The 17,296-nt window shown below is 44.0% G+C and overlaps 1 protein-coding gene across 7 annotated transcripts in view; it reads right to left on the minus strand.

Annotated features, from left to right (window-relative positions):
* LOC115111760 (transport and Golgi organization 2 homolog) overlaps window positions 1-17,296 on the minus strand; it is a 61,179-nt gene that overhangs the window by 35,849 nt on the left and 8,034 nt on the right. For all 7 annotated transcript variants that reach the window (XM_029638151.2, XM_029638147.2, XM_029638149.2 and 4 more), the window contains exons 3-5: window positions 10,678-10,766; window positions 5,063-5,182; window positions 3,026-3,143 (exon numbers count right to left, since the gene is read on the minus strand). In XM_029638151.2, coding sequence (XP_029494011.2) covers window positions 3,026-3,143; window positions 5,063-5,182; window positions 10,678-10,766 — 327 coding nt within the window. The remainder of the gene's footprint in view (window positions 1-3,025; window positions 3,144-5,062; window positions 5,183-10,677; window positions 10,767-17,296) is intronic.

Genomic DNA, 17,296 nt, shown 5'->3' on the forward strand with positions numbered 1-17,296 from the left:
TATCGATACCAAGGTGTCCACCCAGAATGTGCCCATGAGCTAGATCCAGTACTGTCCTCCGGTACCGAGTGGGAACCAACAACTGTTCCACCACATCAACCCCTATTTTCGAGACTCTGTACACCAAACCCTTTTTCATGATGAAGTGGGGAAAACTATTAGGCATCATCCCAACATTTATGGGAGTACCATCTACGACCTGCACATCTGCTCTGGCTTGCTGCAGCGTTGGATCCTGGTTTTGGGCCGTCCCAAAATTAGTCAAGGACCCTGCCAGGTCTGCTGGTTCTAGATCGTCGTCCTCTGGATTCAGATCGACCCCAGCCCCACTAGTACTGGGCTGTTCGTTATCAGCGAGGTTTGCCACTTCATCCTCCTCCTCCCCTACTAGCACCTGTGATGTTGTCCCCTGGGAGACCTCTTTTCTTGGCTTTGGTTGAAGGCCCCATGCTTCTTCCTGCTTGGTCAGGGTTGTTGGCTTCTCAAATATGCCATTCTTGTGGCCTAACTTCGCAAAGTTAGGAAAGTCTCGACCCAATATTACATCATATGGCATCTTTGGGACCACGCCGACCTCATAATCCAGCAGACCGTCCTCTGTTTGTATGCTCACTAAGGCCGTGGGGTACAGACGGGTATCCCCATGAATGCATGTAACACTGATATCCTGTCTTGTATCCAGTTTATGATTCGGCACTAGGCCTGCAACGACCAGGGTTAGCATACTGCCGGAATCCAGCAGTGCTTCAACCTCTTTCCCTTCAACCTTCACCCTGCACATATGTTTGTTTCTTGATCTTTCAAGTACAGTGGTTACAACAGGACATGCATACCGTATATCATCTTCATTTTCACCAAGGTTACATTGCATTGGCTCTTCTTTAATAGGGCAGTAGGCTGCAATATGTCCTGGTTGATTACAATTGTAACAGATAATAGGGGTTCGGGGGGGGAGACCCCCTCGACCCCCAGTCCCGGTTTCCATTTTTTCCCTTAGTGTCTTGGCCTGATTCTGATTCTTTCCTCATGGCCCCACGCTGCTCTCTTCCCCCTCTAAATGTTGGGACAGCCTTACCCTGTCCACTGGTTCGCCCATGCCTGGGGAACGGGAATCTTTCCTCCTGTGCCTGCTCAGCTGTTCTTGCCGTACAATACCGTTCAACCAGGCCCACGAGATGGTCGGCGGAAAGTACCTCGTTCTGGCCAACCCATCGTCTCACTTCTTGGGGTAGACCTCGCTGAAACTGGTTGAGTACGATGGTCTCGACAATCTCGGCGGATGACCGGGTCTCTGGTCGCAACCATTTCCGTGCCAGGTGAATCAAGTCGAACATCTGTGTTCGTGGGGGTTGTCCCGGTCGGTAGGACCACTGGTGGAAGCGGTGTGCCCTCACGGTATCAGTCACTCCCAGTCTAGTCAGGATCTCTCCCTTTAGTTTATCGTAATCCTGTGCATCTTTCAACTCCAGGTCGAAATACGCTTTTTGAGCGTCCCCTGCCAGGTATGGTGCCAGAAGCCCTGCCCATTCTTCTTTCGGCCACTTCTCCCTCTCTGCCGTCCTTTCGAAGGTGGTAAGATATGCTTCCACATCATCCTGCGCTGTCATTTTTTGAAGAAAATGATTGGCCCTCCTTTGGGTATTTGCAGCTGGTAATTGAGCCCCAATTTGGTCCGCTAGCCCCTTTAGGCCTTCTCTTAACTCCCGGGTGTTTCTCTCTTGCTCTTCTGTGAGCAGCTGGTTGGTGCGGTGCTGGATCTGTAACGTGTCCTGATACATTCGCATTGCATCCTGATGAACTATTTGTTGAGCTCTAGTTGCCTCTTGTTGGGCGGCCGCCGCTTGTAACAGGGCCTGTATGGCTCCCTCCATACTAATTTTCCTGAAAAACTGTCCTAACCAAACAAAGCCAAAACACAAAAAAAAACCTGACTCCCCTTTGGAGTGCTAACTGAACATTTATTTATTTTTTCTTCTACCTAACCAGTGGTATGTTAGTCCATGCCTGCATCCTCCACCACGTGTGGCAAACCTCTTCAAGGTTAGGAGCGTTTGTCACAAACTAAGTGGTAAACTGTCACCAAATCACCCAAGAATGAGAGTTCTTTCGAACAGGACAGTACCTGTGTGTTTGTTTCTCCGTCCTGGTCCACCCAGGCCGTAGGCGAGGTCAAGGATAGCAGGGTTCGGTACACGAATCGGGTTCTCGGTAGGTCCAGGTCCAAACGCCAACAGGTAAGTCCAAAACAATCCAGCTCATACACGGTAAATCCAGCCAATCTCTATAGTCTCTTTCTCTATTGTTCATAGCTCCTTCCAGCACTCTCTCTCCCTCTTCCTGGTTTTTCTTGACCCTTTATCTGTGAGTCGGCTCCACCTTCCGAGGGTTCCCCTTGCTTCTGGGACTTGTAGTTTTGGCGGTCGGACATTTTGTGATCTGTAGTTCTGACAGGGGTGGCCATTTTAGTGATCGGGCAGAGCCCGTTTATTAGTTCTGCTCTCACATATCTGCCACTTATCACTCGACCCCCTTCTTTGCCACAAAGTATACATGGTATCAAAAAGCTGTATACAAGCAACCTATTCCAGACTGGCCTGCGAGTTCCACAGTTTGCATAGCGCTTCTCGCTTAAACAGTTGAAGACTAGTTCACTGCATAGTTTTCCCATTCAAATCTACGGCCAATGAAATGAATTGGGATTTATGCAAATATGGTTGTAGTGTGAAAAGTATCAGTAGTATCAGAAAGTGGTTTTTTTCAAGCATACTGACCAATGGTTTAACGGTTTTGGCGCTAAGGGTTCCAGCGGAATAATAATAACTGAACAGTTTATAAAGTCGTGCTTTCTTTTTCAGCAAGCACACTTTACAAAATATAAACAATGCAGAAGGTGTGTATTGAGTAGCAAGGCCAAACCTCACCAAAAATATTAAATCAACCCATCCCATGGTCTTTTGTTTTGCGCAGAGCTCCATCAAACCCTGGCCACCTCTCCTGATCCGTCTGCCCACATCCCTTGACTCACTTGAACTCAGCGGTAAGGAGGTTGAAGCCATTGTAGAGATGTCCCTCAGATGACACCCTCTTCAGGTAGGAGTAGCTGTCCTGGCTCTGATCTGCCAGGAAATTGGACACGAGGAACCCTACAACACATGGAACCAACATTATTCTTACATTCACACTAAATGCACAGAGAGGTTACAGAGCAGTTAGGCAGGCCCCTGGACATAGCAGAAGTAGATTCATCAGTTGGCTGGCTATTTGGTTTTGGAACCACAGACACATTTAGTTATACTATCCAATATGATCGACACAACACCGCTTATTGGTCCAGGTCTCTTTTGAAAACAAGACTAACCTGGTTAAATAAAAGGTTAAATAAAAATAAATTGAGCAAATTGTGATGCAGTTACGTGGAGGACATTTGAGATAAAATATGTAACATAGGTCTTGGACTGAGTGACATTCGAGATAGTTTCCATGTTTACGTAGCACTGTGAGTTAGCTGTTAGGAGGACAGGCTACTACCCAAGATGGGGTATCTGCACTACAACAATGAAGTGTGTCAGGAAAAAGACTGAAATGTGGCCTTGAAGAAAATAAAACAATTTGAAAACTGCTATTACACAAGGAGGTGTTTCCCTTGTGGGGCTGAGCATCGGCAGTAGACAGCTCTGACACAGAACGTCAGTGGAGAGCTACTGTAGCGTGCAAACAGAGGAGGCGAGGGAGGCTGGTTGACACTACTATTCACTTATTGTGGTGCTATTGCTAGTGAATGAATCCTTCAAAAAGCGGTTTATTTCCATCCATTTGACCATTCCAGCTCCATGTTAGCTGCAGCTTCCTAGGAACAAAGCTTTGAGGAATGAAATATTAACACTACAGTGCATTCAGAGAGTATTCAGACCCCTTGAAGTTTTCCACGTTAGTCTTATTCTAAAATGAATTAAATTGCTTTTTTTCTTTCAATCTACACACAATACCCCATAATGACTAAGCAAAAACAGGTTTAGATATTTTCTCAAATGTATTACAAATTTAAAAAATGAAATATCACATTTACATAAGTATTCAGACCCTTTACTCAGTACTTTGTTGAAGCACCTTAGGCAGCGATTACAGCCTCAAGTCTTCTTGGGTATGACAGTACAAGCTTAGCACACCTGTATTTGGGGAGTTTCTCCCACTCTTCTCTGTAGATCCTCTTGAGCTCTGTCAGGTTGGATGGGGAGCATCACCGCACAGCTATTTTCAGGTCTCTCCAGAGATATGTTTGATTGGGTTCAAGTCCAGGCTCTGGCTGGGCCACTCAAGGACATTCAGAAACTGGTTGCCCTTCTGGAAGGTTCTCCCATCTCCACAGAGGAACTCTGGAGCTCTGTCAGAGTGACCATCGGGGTCACCTCCCTGACCAAGGCCCTCCTCCCCCGATTGCTCAGTTTGCCCGGGCGGCCAGCTCTAGGAAGAGTCTTGGTGGTTCCAAACTTCTTCCATTTAAGAATGATGGAGGACACTGTTCTTGGGGACCTTCAATACTGCAGACATTTTTTGGTACCCTTCCCTCAACACAATCTACAGACAATTCCTTAGACCACATGGCTTGGTTTTTGCTCTGAAATTCATTGTCAACTGCAGGACCTTATATAGACAGGTGTGTGACTTTCCAAATCATGTCCAATCAATTTAATTTACCACAGCTGAACTCCAATCAAGTTGCAAAACATCTCAAGGATGATCGATGAAAACCGGATGCACCGGAGCTCAATTTAAAAGTCTCATAGCAAAGAGTCTGAATACTTATATAAATAAGGTATCTGTTTATTTAATACATTTGCAAAATTTTCAAAAAACATGTTTATACTTTGTCGTTATGAGGTATTGTGTGTAGATTGGTGAGGAAAATAATAAATTGTATTAATTTTAGAATAATTCAGTAAGGTAACAAAATGGGGAAGAAGGGAAGTGGTCTTAACACTTTCTGAATATCAATACACTGCCTCTTAAAAATGTACATATCGGGCTGCTCAGTGGGTATATTCTCTTCCAAGTTGGTCCTCACCTCTTCCTTGTGCGTCAGGATTGGGCCTTCCCTCCAGGTAATTGGTCAGTGCGGCCAGCTTGCCCCTCTTGTTAATCCCCAGCCATGATCCTCCTTCCTTCCCCTCCTCCAGGTCCAGCCCTGACAACACACAATCACATCACACTCCATGTCCGTCACAAAACACATACATGAATTTTATTCCCATTGTAACACCTCTGTCTGAAAATAGAACAACAGTTATAGGCCTAACGGACCAGTGAGATTGATGCTATACTGAACAAAAATAAAACGCAACATGCAATAATTTCAACTATTTTACTGAGTTACGATTCATATAAGGAAATCAGTCAATTGAAACATTTATTAGGCCCTAATCTATGGATTTCATATGACTGGGCAGGGCATAGGCCCACCCACTGGTAAGCCAGCCAATCAAAATAATGTTTCTCAAAAGAGCTTTTATTACAGACAGAAATACTTCTCAGTTCCATCAGCTATCTGGGTGACTGGTCTCCTCACACGATCCCACAGGTAAAGAATAAATATTTGGAGGTCCTGGGCTGGTGTAGTTACAAGTGGTCTGCAGTTGAGGCCGGTTGGACATACTGCCAAATTCTCTAAAACGATGTTGGAGGAGGCTTATGGTAGAGAAACAAACATTACATTATCTGGAAACAGCTCTGGTGGACATTCCTGCAGTCAGCATGCCATGTGCACGCTCCCCCAAACTTGAGACATCAGGTGTTGTGTGACAACATTTCACATTGGCCTTTTATTGTCGCCAGCACAAGGTGCACCTGTGTAATAATCATGTGGTTTAATCAGCTTCTTGATATGCCACACCTGTCAGGTGGATGGATTACCTTGGCAAAGGAGAAATGCTCACTAACAGGGATGTAAACAAATGTGTGCAAAAAAATTGAGAGAAATAAGATTTGTGCGAATGGAACATTTCTGGGATCTTTTATTTCAGAGCATGAAATATGGGACCAACACTTTACATGTTGCCTTTATATTTTTGTTTAGTGTATATATATATATATATATATTTAAAAAATCCCACTGCGAATCAACAATGGCAATCATGTATTGCTGAAAATAATGCTGCCAGTCACTCAAAACAAGAGTTTGCTTATAATAAATCTATTAATTCTAGAAGAAGCACAAAGTACAAATGTTTCACCCTGCTCCAAGCCATCGCTGACTGCCTAGTTTTACTCCTTTGTGAGTTACAGAAAAAAGTCCTGAAGAAGTGCATAAAAACCAAAACATTCAAGGAAGAGGCAATTTTGTACTTTATGTAGTTAAGGCTGAGCAGTGGTTTTCTGAGAAACAGACAGGCCTCTCTGCCTTGCATTCATCATCATGGGAGCCTCATTACCATGTAGAGCACGGAACTCTGAAAACGCTGAATAGATTAATTCTACTCATACATTCTGTTTGTCTGGACGCGGAGTGAAGCGATGCCCTTACACGACTCATAGGGAATACGACTAGCAGTGGAGCGTTAAGAGATATATAGATAATTTTATTACAACCAGTGTGACTTGCTAGTCGCTTACCATTTTGCACTTGTATTGCACTTGGAAGAAATGAACCCACTGAAGAATGAATACCAAGTTATTAATACTTATACTGTACGAAAACTTGAATAAACTTCTGGAGGCAAAGGGCCATGCGATACAGGCGGTTCATCTAGACCTAAACTGTGACTTAAACACTGAGATAGGCTGTGTGTTTCTATGAGAGAGAGGGGGGGGGTAACTAAGGGAAGCATGTGCAGAGGCAAGATGGTAAGTCTACACTTCCACCTCATTAATACAGGCGCACTGAGACAGCCAGGGAACAGAGGAGAGGTACTTTGCTGCAGAGAAACCCAGCCAAGGCCTGAACCCAATAGGGACCGGTAGAGATGGAGCTGCTGGAATCCCAGAGCTTACTCTCCCAGGATGATGGTAGAGCCGACAAACATGAAGACAGTCAGTGCTACTATGCGTGTGCTGTCCTTGAAAAAGGTTTCAAAAGTCCTCAGCTCTGCTCTCCCCGTGAGGCATAGATGAATAAATTGGCAATAAAACATCAACACATTGTTTAGCTGTAAGATCAGGCCGAGATTGACTTGTTGATGTTTGTTTGAGTGAGTCCACACATCAACATGATCCATCACCTTCAACCAGAGGCCAACCACCATCCCTCCACCCACACACCAGATAAGAGCCTCACTGGCCACACTCATTCATTTCTGCCACACCACATAGAATCAGCCGTCAGTTGAATGGCTGCTACTCAAGCCTGTGTAACGGGAAAACAATTGTATAAATAGTTGACTCAGAAATACTATAAAAGGGCTGTTGAACAAAACAACTTCCTAGTCTGCTGTGAGAGGGAGAGGAAATGAAAGGAATCACTCAGAAACAGAGGAGAAGCAATGCTCTATGACAGGACGCGTATTGTAATCCCACTTCTTAGCCTTACACCCGGTTCACTTTTTAAACAGCCTGAATACTCAGAGATGCATTTTGTTTTTCTCAGTCAATGCTCTATGCTCTTAATAATGAAAAAATGGAATGACTGGGACAATCAGTGCATTAAATTCCTCTCAAAAAGTATTCCCGTCACATTGGCAGTCATGACCGCAGTCAAATTACACATGACCATTGAGTCACGGTAATCTCTTACGCCCTCTGGACATGTATTGGACATACAAACAGTGCAGCTATTCCCTCCGCAAGGCTATCAAACAAGCTAAGCGTCAGTACAGAGACAAAGTAGAATCTCAATTCAACGGCTCAGACACAAGAGGCATGTGGCAGGGTCTACAGTCAATCACGGACTACAAGAACAAATCCAGCCCAGTCACGGACCAGGATGTCTTGCTCCCAGGCAGACTAAATAACTTTTTTGCCCGCTTTGAGGACAATACAGTGCCACTGACACGGCCTGCAACGAAAACATGCGGTCTCTCCTTCACTGCAGCCGAGGTGAGTAAGACATTTAAACGTGTTAACCCTCACAAGGCTGCAGGCCCAGACGGCATCCCCAGCCGCGCCCTCAGAGCATGCGCAGACCAGCTGGCCGGTGTGTTTACGGACATATTCAATCAATCCCTATCCCAGTCTGTTGTTCCCACATGCTTCAAGAGGGCCACCATTGTTCCTGTTCCCAAGAAAGCTAAGGTAACTGAGCTAAACGACTACCGCCCCGTAGCACTCACTTCCGTCATCATGAAGTGCTTTGAGAGACTAGTCAAGGACCATATCACCTCCACCCTACCTGACACCCTAGACCCACTCCAATTTGCTTACCGCCCAAATAGGTCCACAGACGATGCAATCTCAACCACACTGCACACTGCCCTAACCTATCTGGACAAGAGGAATACCTATGTGAGAATGCTGTTCATCGACTACAGCTCGGCATTCAACACCATAGTACCCTCCAAGCTCGTCATCAAGCTCGAGACCCTGGGTCTCGACCCCGCCCTGTGCAACTGGGTTCTGGACTTCCTGACGGGCCGCCCCCAGGTGGTGAGGGTAGGCAACAACATCTCCTCCCCGCTGATCCTCAATCTCCTGTACTCCCTGTTCACCCACGACTGCGTGGCCACGCACGCCTCCAACTCAATCATCAAGTTTGCGGACGACACAACAGTGGTAGGCTTGATTACCAACAACGAAGAGACTGCCTACAGGGAGGAGGTGAGGGCCCTCGGAGTGTGGTGTCAGGAAAATAACCTCACACTCAACGTCAACAAAACTAAGGAGATGATTGTGGACTTCAGGAAACAGCAGAGGGAACACCCCCCTATCCACATCGATGGAACAGTAGTGGAGAGGGTAGCAAGTTTTAAGTTCCTCGGCATACACATCACAGACAAACTGAATTGGTCCACTCACACAGACAGCATCGTGAAGAAGGCGCAGCAGCGCCTCTTCAACCTTAGGAGGCTGAAAAAATTTGGCTTGTCACCAAAAGCACTCAAACTTCTACAGATGCACAATCGAGAGCATCCTGGCGGGCTGTATCACCGCCTGGTACGGCAACTGCTCCGCCCTCAACCGTAAGGCTCTCCAGAGGGTAGTGAGGTCTGCACAACGCATCACCGGGGGCAAACTACCTGCCCTCCAGGACACCTACATCACCCGATGTTACAGGAAGGCCATAAAGATCATCAAGGACATCAACCACCCGAGCCACTGCCTGTTCACCCCGCTATCATCCAGAAGGCGAGGTCAGTACAGGTGCATCAAAGCTGGGACCGAGAGACTGAAAAACAGCTTCTATCTCAAGGCCATCAGACTGTTAAACAGCCACCACTAACATTGAGTGGCTGGTGCCAACACACTGACACTGACACAACTCCAGCCACTTTAATAATGGGAATTGATGGGAAATGATGTAAATATATCACTAGGCACTTTAAACAATGCTACCTTATATAATGTTACTTACCCTACATTATTCATCTCATATGCATACGTATATACTGTACTCTATATCATCGACTGCATCCTTATGTAATACATGTATCACTAGCCACTTTAACTATGCCACTTTGTTTACATACTCATCTCATATGTATATACTGTACTCGATACCATCTACTGCATCTTGCCTATGCCGCTCTGTACCATCACTCATTCATATATCTTTATGTACATATTCTTTATCCCCTTACACTTGTGTCTATAAGGTAGTAGTTTTGGAATTGTTAGCTAGATTACTTGTTGGTTATTACTGCATTGTCGGAACTAGAAGCACAAGCATTTCGCTACACTCGCATTAACATCTGCTAACCATGTGTATGTGACAAATAAAAAAAAATGATTTATTGGTAGTACCCTAACCACCACCAGGTTGTTAATGGCCTGGTACTCAGTGCTCTATTGTTCCTCTAACCACTCTGACATCAATACAAATACAATTGAAAATCACATCAGCAAAACAGTATCATGCTTTTAAAACTCTCAGTTAGGCTACACTTTTTGACCTCACTGTGACGATCAATTTAAAGAAAGAAGTTCAACAATGGGTTGAAGCTGGATGTTGTTTCAAAGCCAAACAATGAAATGGACAGCGCTTTCTCAGGTGATGATTAAGTCAAAGCATTTCAAATGTTGCACGTGAAACACCCATAAGCATATTAGCACTCATACATGGGCCTATATATGAGCTTAAGTCCTCCCACCCCAAAAAAAACAGAATACTTTTTTACATTGTGCCGTTATACAATACATAGCCCACTGCATATTATGCATGGCAGAAAAACAAAAAAGATAAGATTGTCTTTGGTACATAATTGGTCTAGCCAATACTCCAAAATGAAACAAATTCTAGTAATCACCGTTAAGTGTAGACTGTATTATGATGCATACTGGATGGACTGGTTACCTTATGCTACACTCCAAACTCTCTATCCATGAGTCTGGGAGAGAATGTTTAGACCTAGGAGATCAAATCACATTTTATTTGTCTCTTGACATGGAAACCAATATCTGGCTCATGAATGCATTCTAGCCGAGTTGAAATGAAATGGGTTGTGGTGAAATAAAAGGCTCTCAGAGAAAGACTCAATTCCCTCTGTCGCCCCACAGTGTGGTTCTGCCACTTCAACGTCAAGTGCAGATACTTACCACTGAGGATTTCGCTGTTGCTCGCCCAAAAGTCTGCAGCTTTGGTTGGCCTGTTGTAGAACTCATCTCTGTTTGCGGCCAAAATTAGCCTGAGGGAAAAAGAGAAAGAGAGAGGACTAGAGTTATGAGGGAGACCATGGTAAACCGCTTAAGGTAACGTACTTTAACGCCATAACCTAGTGGTGGTATCCATCTTGACATATTATTATGTTTTGGGTCGCATCTCTTTAAATCGAAGCGACTGAGCCCTGGCAGTGTCTTTTCAGCGGCCCAAATCGCACCCTATATACACACATATATATATATATATATATATATATATATATATATATATATATATATATATAGCTCACTACTTTATACCAGGGCCCATAGCATTCTGGTCCAAAGTTGTGCATTATAAACGGAATAAGATGAAGTAACCTGTGCTCATTTGCCAGGCTGCATTCTGCACCAATGAGTGAATCAAGGCGTCAGTATGCTTCAGTTAGGCTGGCGCCTAGCCGAACTTGGCTGTGCTCGCATACTCCCTTAAAAGACCGTCGCTTGGGGGAAAAAAATTAAAAGGGGGGGCCCCAAACAGCTGAAAAAACACTCACCGAAGTCGAAAACGAACCCCCCCCCAAAAAAAAATGACAGAGTGTCATAATATAGGCAGGAACTCTATATATACTGAACTGTTTCAGCTGGGAAGCATGCGGACGCCTGAGGTGTGACAGAGAAAATAAAGAGCTGTGCAATGCCTTGCTGCAGACCTGACTGAGCTGAGCTCCTGACTGAGGTTGCATGTTCCCTAATTGTCTGTGTGTGCACTATTCCTCCCCTCAGGACACGGCAAGTTTTGGCACTGCACCCCGTTCCCCATCAGCTGCAGCAGCAGGAGAAAGCGGATGTGCTGTCACGAATCAACACCATGCTTGTGTCCCAAATGGCACCCTATTCCCTATGTAGTGCACTACTTTCGACCAGAGCCCATGGGTACTGGTCAAAAGTAGTGCACTATATAGGAAATAGGGTTTAATTTGGTATGCACATCCATACCCATGGGTACTGGTCAAAAGTAGTGCACTATATAGGAAATAGGGTTTAATTTGGTATGCACATCCATACCTCTGCCTCTCCATGTAACTTGATTACCTTAACGCAATAACATTACAACCCCTGCAGACTTTCTCCACCCAGCTTGGACTGCTGCACAGTGTGCATAGACAGATCACAAGAGATGGGCTTTTCCAGACCCCGCCCCACTGCAAACAGCACATCAAATCCATAATACAACAGCAGGCAAAAAAAACGAAAAACATTTTCACATCCTTCAGAGTTCCAAAAGGGCCATGTCAGAGAGGCTGAGGCCTCTAAAGGCCAGGGGAGGTGCAAGTATCAGATTGATCCAGTGCAGCGGATGGAGACAGAATAAATTTGCAGCTTTCTCCTGACAGCCCTCTAAAGCCAAAACAGCTCCAATGGCAGCTCTCTTAAATCAGACTAACATTTCGACAACGTTAAATATTACGACAAGTCTGGCCACAGAATTCAATGCTCAATCAGACCAACGTTTGGACAATGACGTTAACGTTAAGGCCAAGTCTTCGGGTAAAGAAACCCCTCCTCACAATCAGCCAGGATTGTAGACTATCCATGTACATTTCTCACACAAAGGGGAGCAAGAATGACATGATACTCCAACCCTCCTCTCCCCCATATCAGCTCTCTTACACACTCAGCTCAGTTGACCATCTCTCCATTCCACAGACTGGATAGACATTAGCTCATTATGAGAATGAATTGGTCTTGAATTGTTTGCCGACGCCAGTGATTTGAGCAGTTAGAACGGGTGTTTTAATCCCCACTGCTATGCTGCTCGCCCCACAGTGTCTCCAACAGAGAGAACACGATATTGAAGATGGGGAAGGGAAGGACATCCTTTGATGAGGATCCATAGGATCAGAAGAAAATAGTCTTAAAAAAGAAGACCTGTCAGACAGCACACATTGGAGGAAGGAGCTCAGTGAACAGGAACTGTTCCCTAGGCTAGACTAGTCTCAATGAAAAAGATTGTATGAGGCTCACAAGTTAAACATTAGCATTTAACTGAAAGTGAAACCTAGGCCTTACACATTGCCAGCACCACCCCCACCTACTGCAATTTTCAGTAGTTATCCCATAACAAATGGGCCTTAATGTGCCACTCATCACACTGACAGACTATCACTGCTGTAGCTAATGCTGCATTTGACATGAATCTCTGGCGACTTTTTACTAGCACTGCACAACTGTCACTTCTTTAGCCAGGCAACAGTGCATGACTTAGGGACTTCACATTAATGTTCAGCTACTGTCCAATGAATCATCAGCCAGCCCAACACACACACACACACGATTGTGGGGTTTTTCCTCCCAGTTTGGCTGCCCTATACGAATAGGCAACTGAAGCTGTCGTAGATCTGTGGCGTTGGGAGAGAGGTGGGCTCGCAGTGGGACCTAAGTGATGAGATTTGCAGTAGTAGCCTATATTGAATGTCACAGGGAACACCATTAAGTTCCCTGTGAAACTTAAGTCTCTCTTGACTTGTTTTGTTCTGGCTCTACGAGGCAATGTAGGGTCAATGTATTTATACAACATGTGTTGGCCTATAATATAACCTACAGTTGTTACCAGGGCTCTAAATTAAAATTTCATTGCACTGGTGTTTAACGTTGTCGATTTCTTTCATCGATTAGAGCCCTCAGAAAGTATTCATACCCAGGGCTGTTGTGATGACTGTATTACCGTCACATCACAGTCAAATTCCACGTGACCATTGAGTCACGGTAATCTCTTACACCCTCTGGACATGTATTGGGAGTACCCTAACCACCACCAGGTTGTTAATGGCCTGGTACTCAGTGCTCTATTGTTCCTCTAACCACTCTGACATCAATACAAATACAATTGAAAATCACATCAGCAAAACAGTATCATGCTTTTAAAACTCACAGTTAGGCTACACTTTTTGACCTCACTGTGACGATCAATTTAAAGAAAGAAGTTCAACAATGGGTTGAAACTGGATGTTGTTTCAAAGCCAAACAATGAAATGGACAGCGCTTTCTAAGGTGATGATTAAGTCAAAGCATTTCAAATGTTGCACGTGAAACATATTAGCGCTCATGCATGGGCCTATATTTGAGCCTAAGCCCTCCCACCCCCAAAAAACAGAATACATTTTTGTTGGATTGTGTCGTTATTCAATACATAGCCCACTGCATATTATGCATGGCAGAAAAACAAAAAAAGATAAGATTGTCTTTGGTACTGAGCCCTGGCAGTGCCCTGGTCTAGCCAATACTCCAAAATGAACAAATTCAGAATACCGTGAAATGCTTACTTACAAGCCCTTAACCAACAATGCAGTTAAGAAAATTAAGATTTAAAGAAAGAATATTTAATAAATAAACTAAAGTAAAAAAATTAATTAAAAAAAATCATTATATAAAAGAGCAACAATAAAATAACTAGGCTATATACAGGGGGTACCGGTACCAAGTCAATATGCGGGGGTACAGACTAGTCGAGGAAATATGTACATGTAGGTAGGAGTAAAGTGATAATAGATAATAAACAGCAAGTAGCAGCAGCGTAAAACAAAAGTGTGTGTGTGTGTGTGTGTGTGTGTGGGGGGGTACAATGCAAATAGTCCGGGTAGCCATTTCGTTAGCTGTTCAGCAGTTTTATGGCTTGGGGTATAAGCTGTTAAGAAACCTTATGGTCCTAGACTTGGCGCTGCAGTACCCCAATATAGTTGGTTCATATTTCAGCCTGCGTGTCCTGATCGTGTCAGATGTGGGTGGACAAAAATCAACATGCGCACACGGACTATTCCATCATTAGGAAAAATATGGAACCACCCAGACTTTGCCTAGAGCTGGCTGTCAGAACAAACTCATCAACCAGGCAAGGAATTTGGTCAGGGAGGTGACCAAGAACCCAATGACCAATCTGACAGAACTACAGAGTTCCTCTCTACAGCACTACACCAATCTGGGCTTTTGGGATAGTGGCCTGACAGAAGCCAATCCTGAGAAAAATGCACAACAGCATGCTTGGAATTTGCCAAAAGGTATGTGAAAGACAAAATATAAGGTTATTATTTTCAGATTATTTGGCCTGAATGCAAAGCGCTATGTCTAAAGAAAACCAAGCACATCTCATCACCTGTCTAACACCATCCCTACCGTGAAGCATGGTGGTGGCAACACCATGCTATGGGGATACATTCAGCGGCAGGGACTGGAAAATGTTTTCACTTTTTCGGTATGTGGTATTGTGTGTAGATGGGTGAGAAACCAGCAACAATTTAATCCATTTAGAATTTAGGCTGTAACACGAAAAAATAAGGGGTATGAATACTTCTTGAAGGCACTGTAGCCTATATGAATTCTCGCTACTTTCTGAAGCACATGTTGTCCCCTAGAAATTAATATAGAACCCTGTAAATACATTTGTTAATTATAAAAAGCAAAAATGTTGATACAAAAAACAGTCATTGAAATAAAATAAAAAGTAATTTGTGGAATATTAATTAGGTTGACATTATGTTAAAGCACTATTTTCCTACTAACATGCATTACATTGAAAAATGTACAATGTCTCTTCAAGAGCGTAACGTTTGTGTAGACAACTAGCTAATGAGGTAAAAAAAATACATGACTGAACAAAGTGTAAAACAAAATGGTTAAAGGCCCGCGAAAAGATTTAGAACGGCCCACAACATTGTTTAGGAATGTAAAATGCCCAAACCCAATCCTCAACAGGAAGACAAAAACAATGCGCTGGTTAATATTGGTCAGATCTTTTGAACGGTTTGTGCTAGAAATAAACAGTAGCAATGGTGCAAGCATGACACTAATCAATCTGCGCTCAGGAAACAACAGCACAGCCTTATCATTACAACAATTATTCTAAAAAATAAATACAAATATTGTCACTGGTGCTCACAAATTATAACTGCAAGTCACACAGAAAAATATTTTTGTCGCATATGTGACCCAATTGACCACACTTTAGAGCCCTGGTTGGAACAGTATCTAACCTGAGATAAAAGCAATATCCAGTCAGGTATACACACTGTTCCCAGATAATGATATGCATTCATTAGACACACAGAACATGCACCGCGCATGTTTGTGTTCCACGACGTCCCTCTTCAGAGCCAACGACCTGAGACGTATTAGTTGCCATGACAGGGTCACCGGTCAAAGCGATTAAATAGTTCCACTGAGAGAGGCATTTATTCGCGGAGTACGGAACAGAAATGAGTCACTGAACTATAATGACATACGTAATAATTGTATCCTTTCTTCTAGGCCTTCACGGCAGACAGCGTCTCCCATGAATCTTGTTCAGAGGGAGGTGGATTCTTTAAGAACAAATTGACCTGATCGGGGTCAACCTCTGTGCATCAAAGGCTAATGACGCAAAGCCGGTTGCGGTGACACGTGTGCCCCAAGAGTCTATGACGCTGTCCCCGAAACAAAGCAAGCACTAATGATTTTACACAGGAAAGAGCAGAGCATCCATCTGTTTATCCATCTGAGCCTATGGGAATCACTAGGAGAGAAACAACAAGAAAACCAACAGGGTACAAGCCATGCAGAGAGTGCGATTGTAGAGAATGATTACACAATTTATTCATGTCAATTATTCCTTACTTACAAAAAAAGGGTATACGTTTGACAAAGTCAACAGGAATGCTAAGCTAATATTTCAGCAAGATACCTCCCATCGATGAGTCTCATATTGCAAGGGAAAGTGCTAATCATGATGGTGACACAATACATAGACCTAATTGGAATTCAAAACCGAACATAGTTGTCAGGCAGGTATGTTGGGGGCATTGGGTGCATGGAAGAAAACCAGTCACTCAAGAGGAATTTAGCATTCTTGCATAATTTTGCCATTCCCCTCACTGACATAACCTACATGCACTAATTCAACCACAAGGATGCTAGGCCTATAAGTTACACGTATCCTGTGGGTCCAGAGTGAGTCATTGTTAACACACCGCCACTGTGATTGCCTTAGGCTAGGGCAATCTCCCAGAGGCAAAGGCAGAGATAGACCCTGGCCAGGTAGAGAGAGCTCCACAGATCCCAAGGGATTATTATAAACAGGGCTTTAAATTACATTGACTGCTCCTCTACCATTGGCCTTCAAGGACATTCACTGAGATAAATCAGCAGTGACTGTAGTAAAGGTTAGCCGATGGTAGCCCTAGATGGTGTTCCGCAGAGCTTTAGACCAACATGGAAGGCTTTGAATTTGCCTGCATCCAAACTGAATTGTTCCGTTTCATTGAAATTGTGAAGTGAAACGGAGCAATTCAATTTGGATTCAGGCTAGCTTTGAAGACCTCCAGTGAGACAGCACCACAGATTCTCTAGGGTTCTTATCATTGCTACTCTGCTTTGGGTGCTACATCAGATTGGAGATGCTACGATTCAGCACTAGCCTAACGCATCTTCGAGGGAGCAGGGTATAATAATTGGAGGTAAAAAATGCATCAAGAGATGGGAAGAATGTCCGCTGCATCTAACTCAACGCTACGATTCCTTTTTTAAATTCAATTTGAGCTCAACA

This window comes from Oncorhynchus nerka, linkage group LG27, assembly GCF_034236695.1.
Source record: "Oncorhynchus nerka isolate Pitt River linkage group LG27, Oner_Uvic_2.0, whole genome shotgun sequence".
Taxonomy (NCBI): Eukaryota; Metazoa; Chordata; class Actinopteri; order Salmoniformes; family Salmonidae; genus Oncorhynchus; species Oncorhynchus nerka.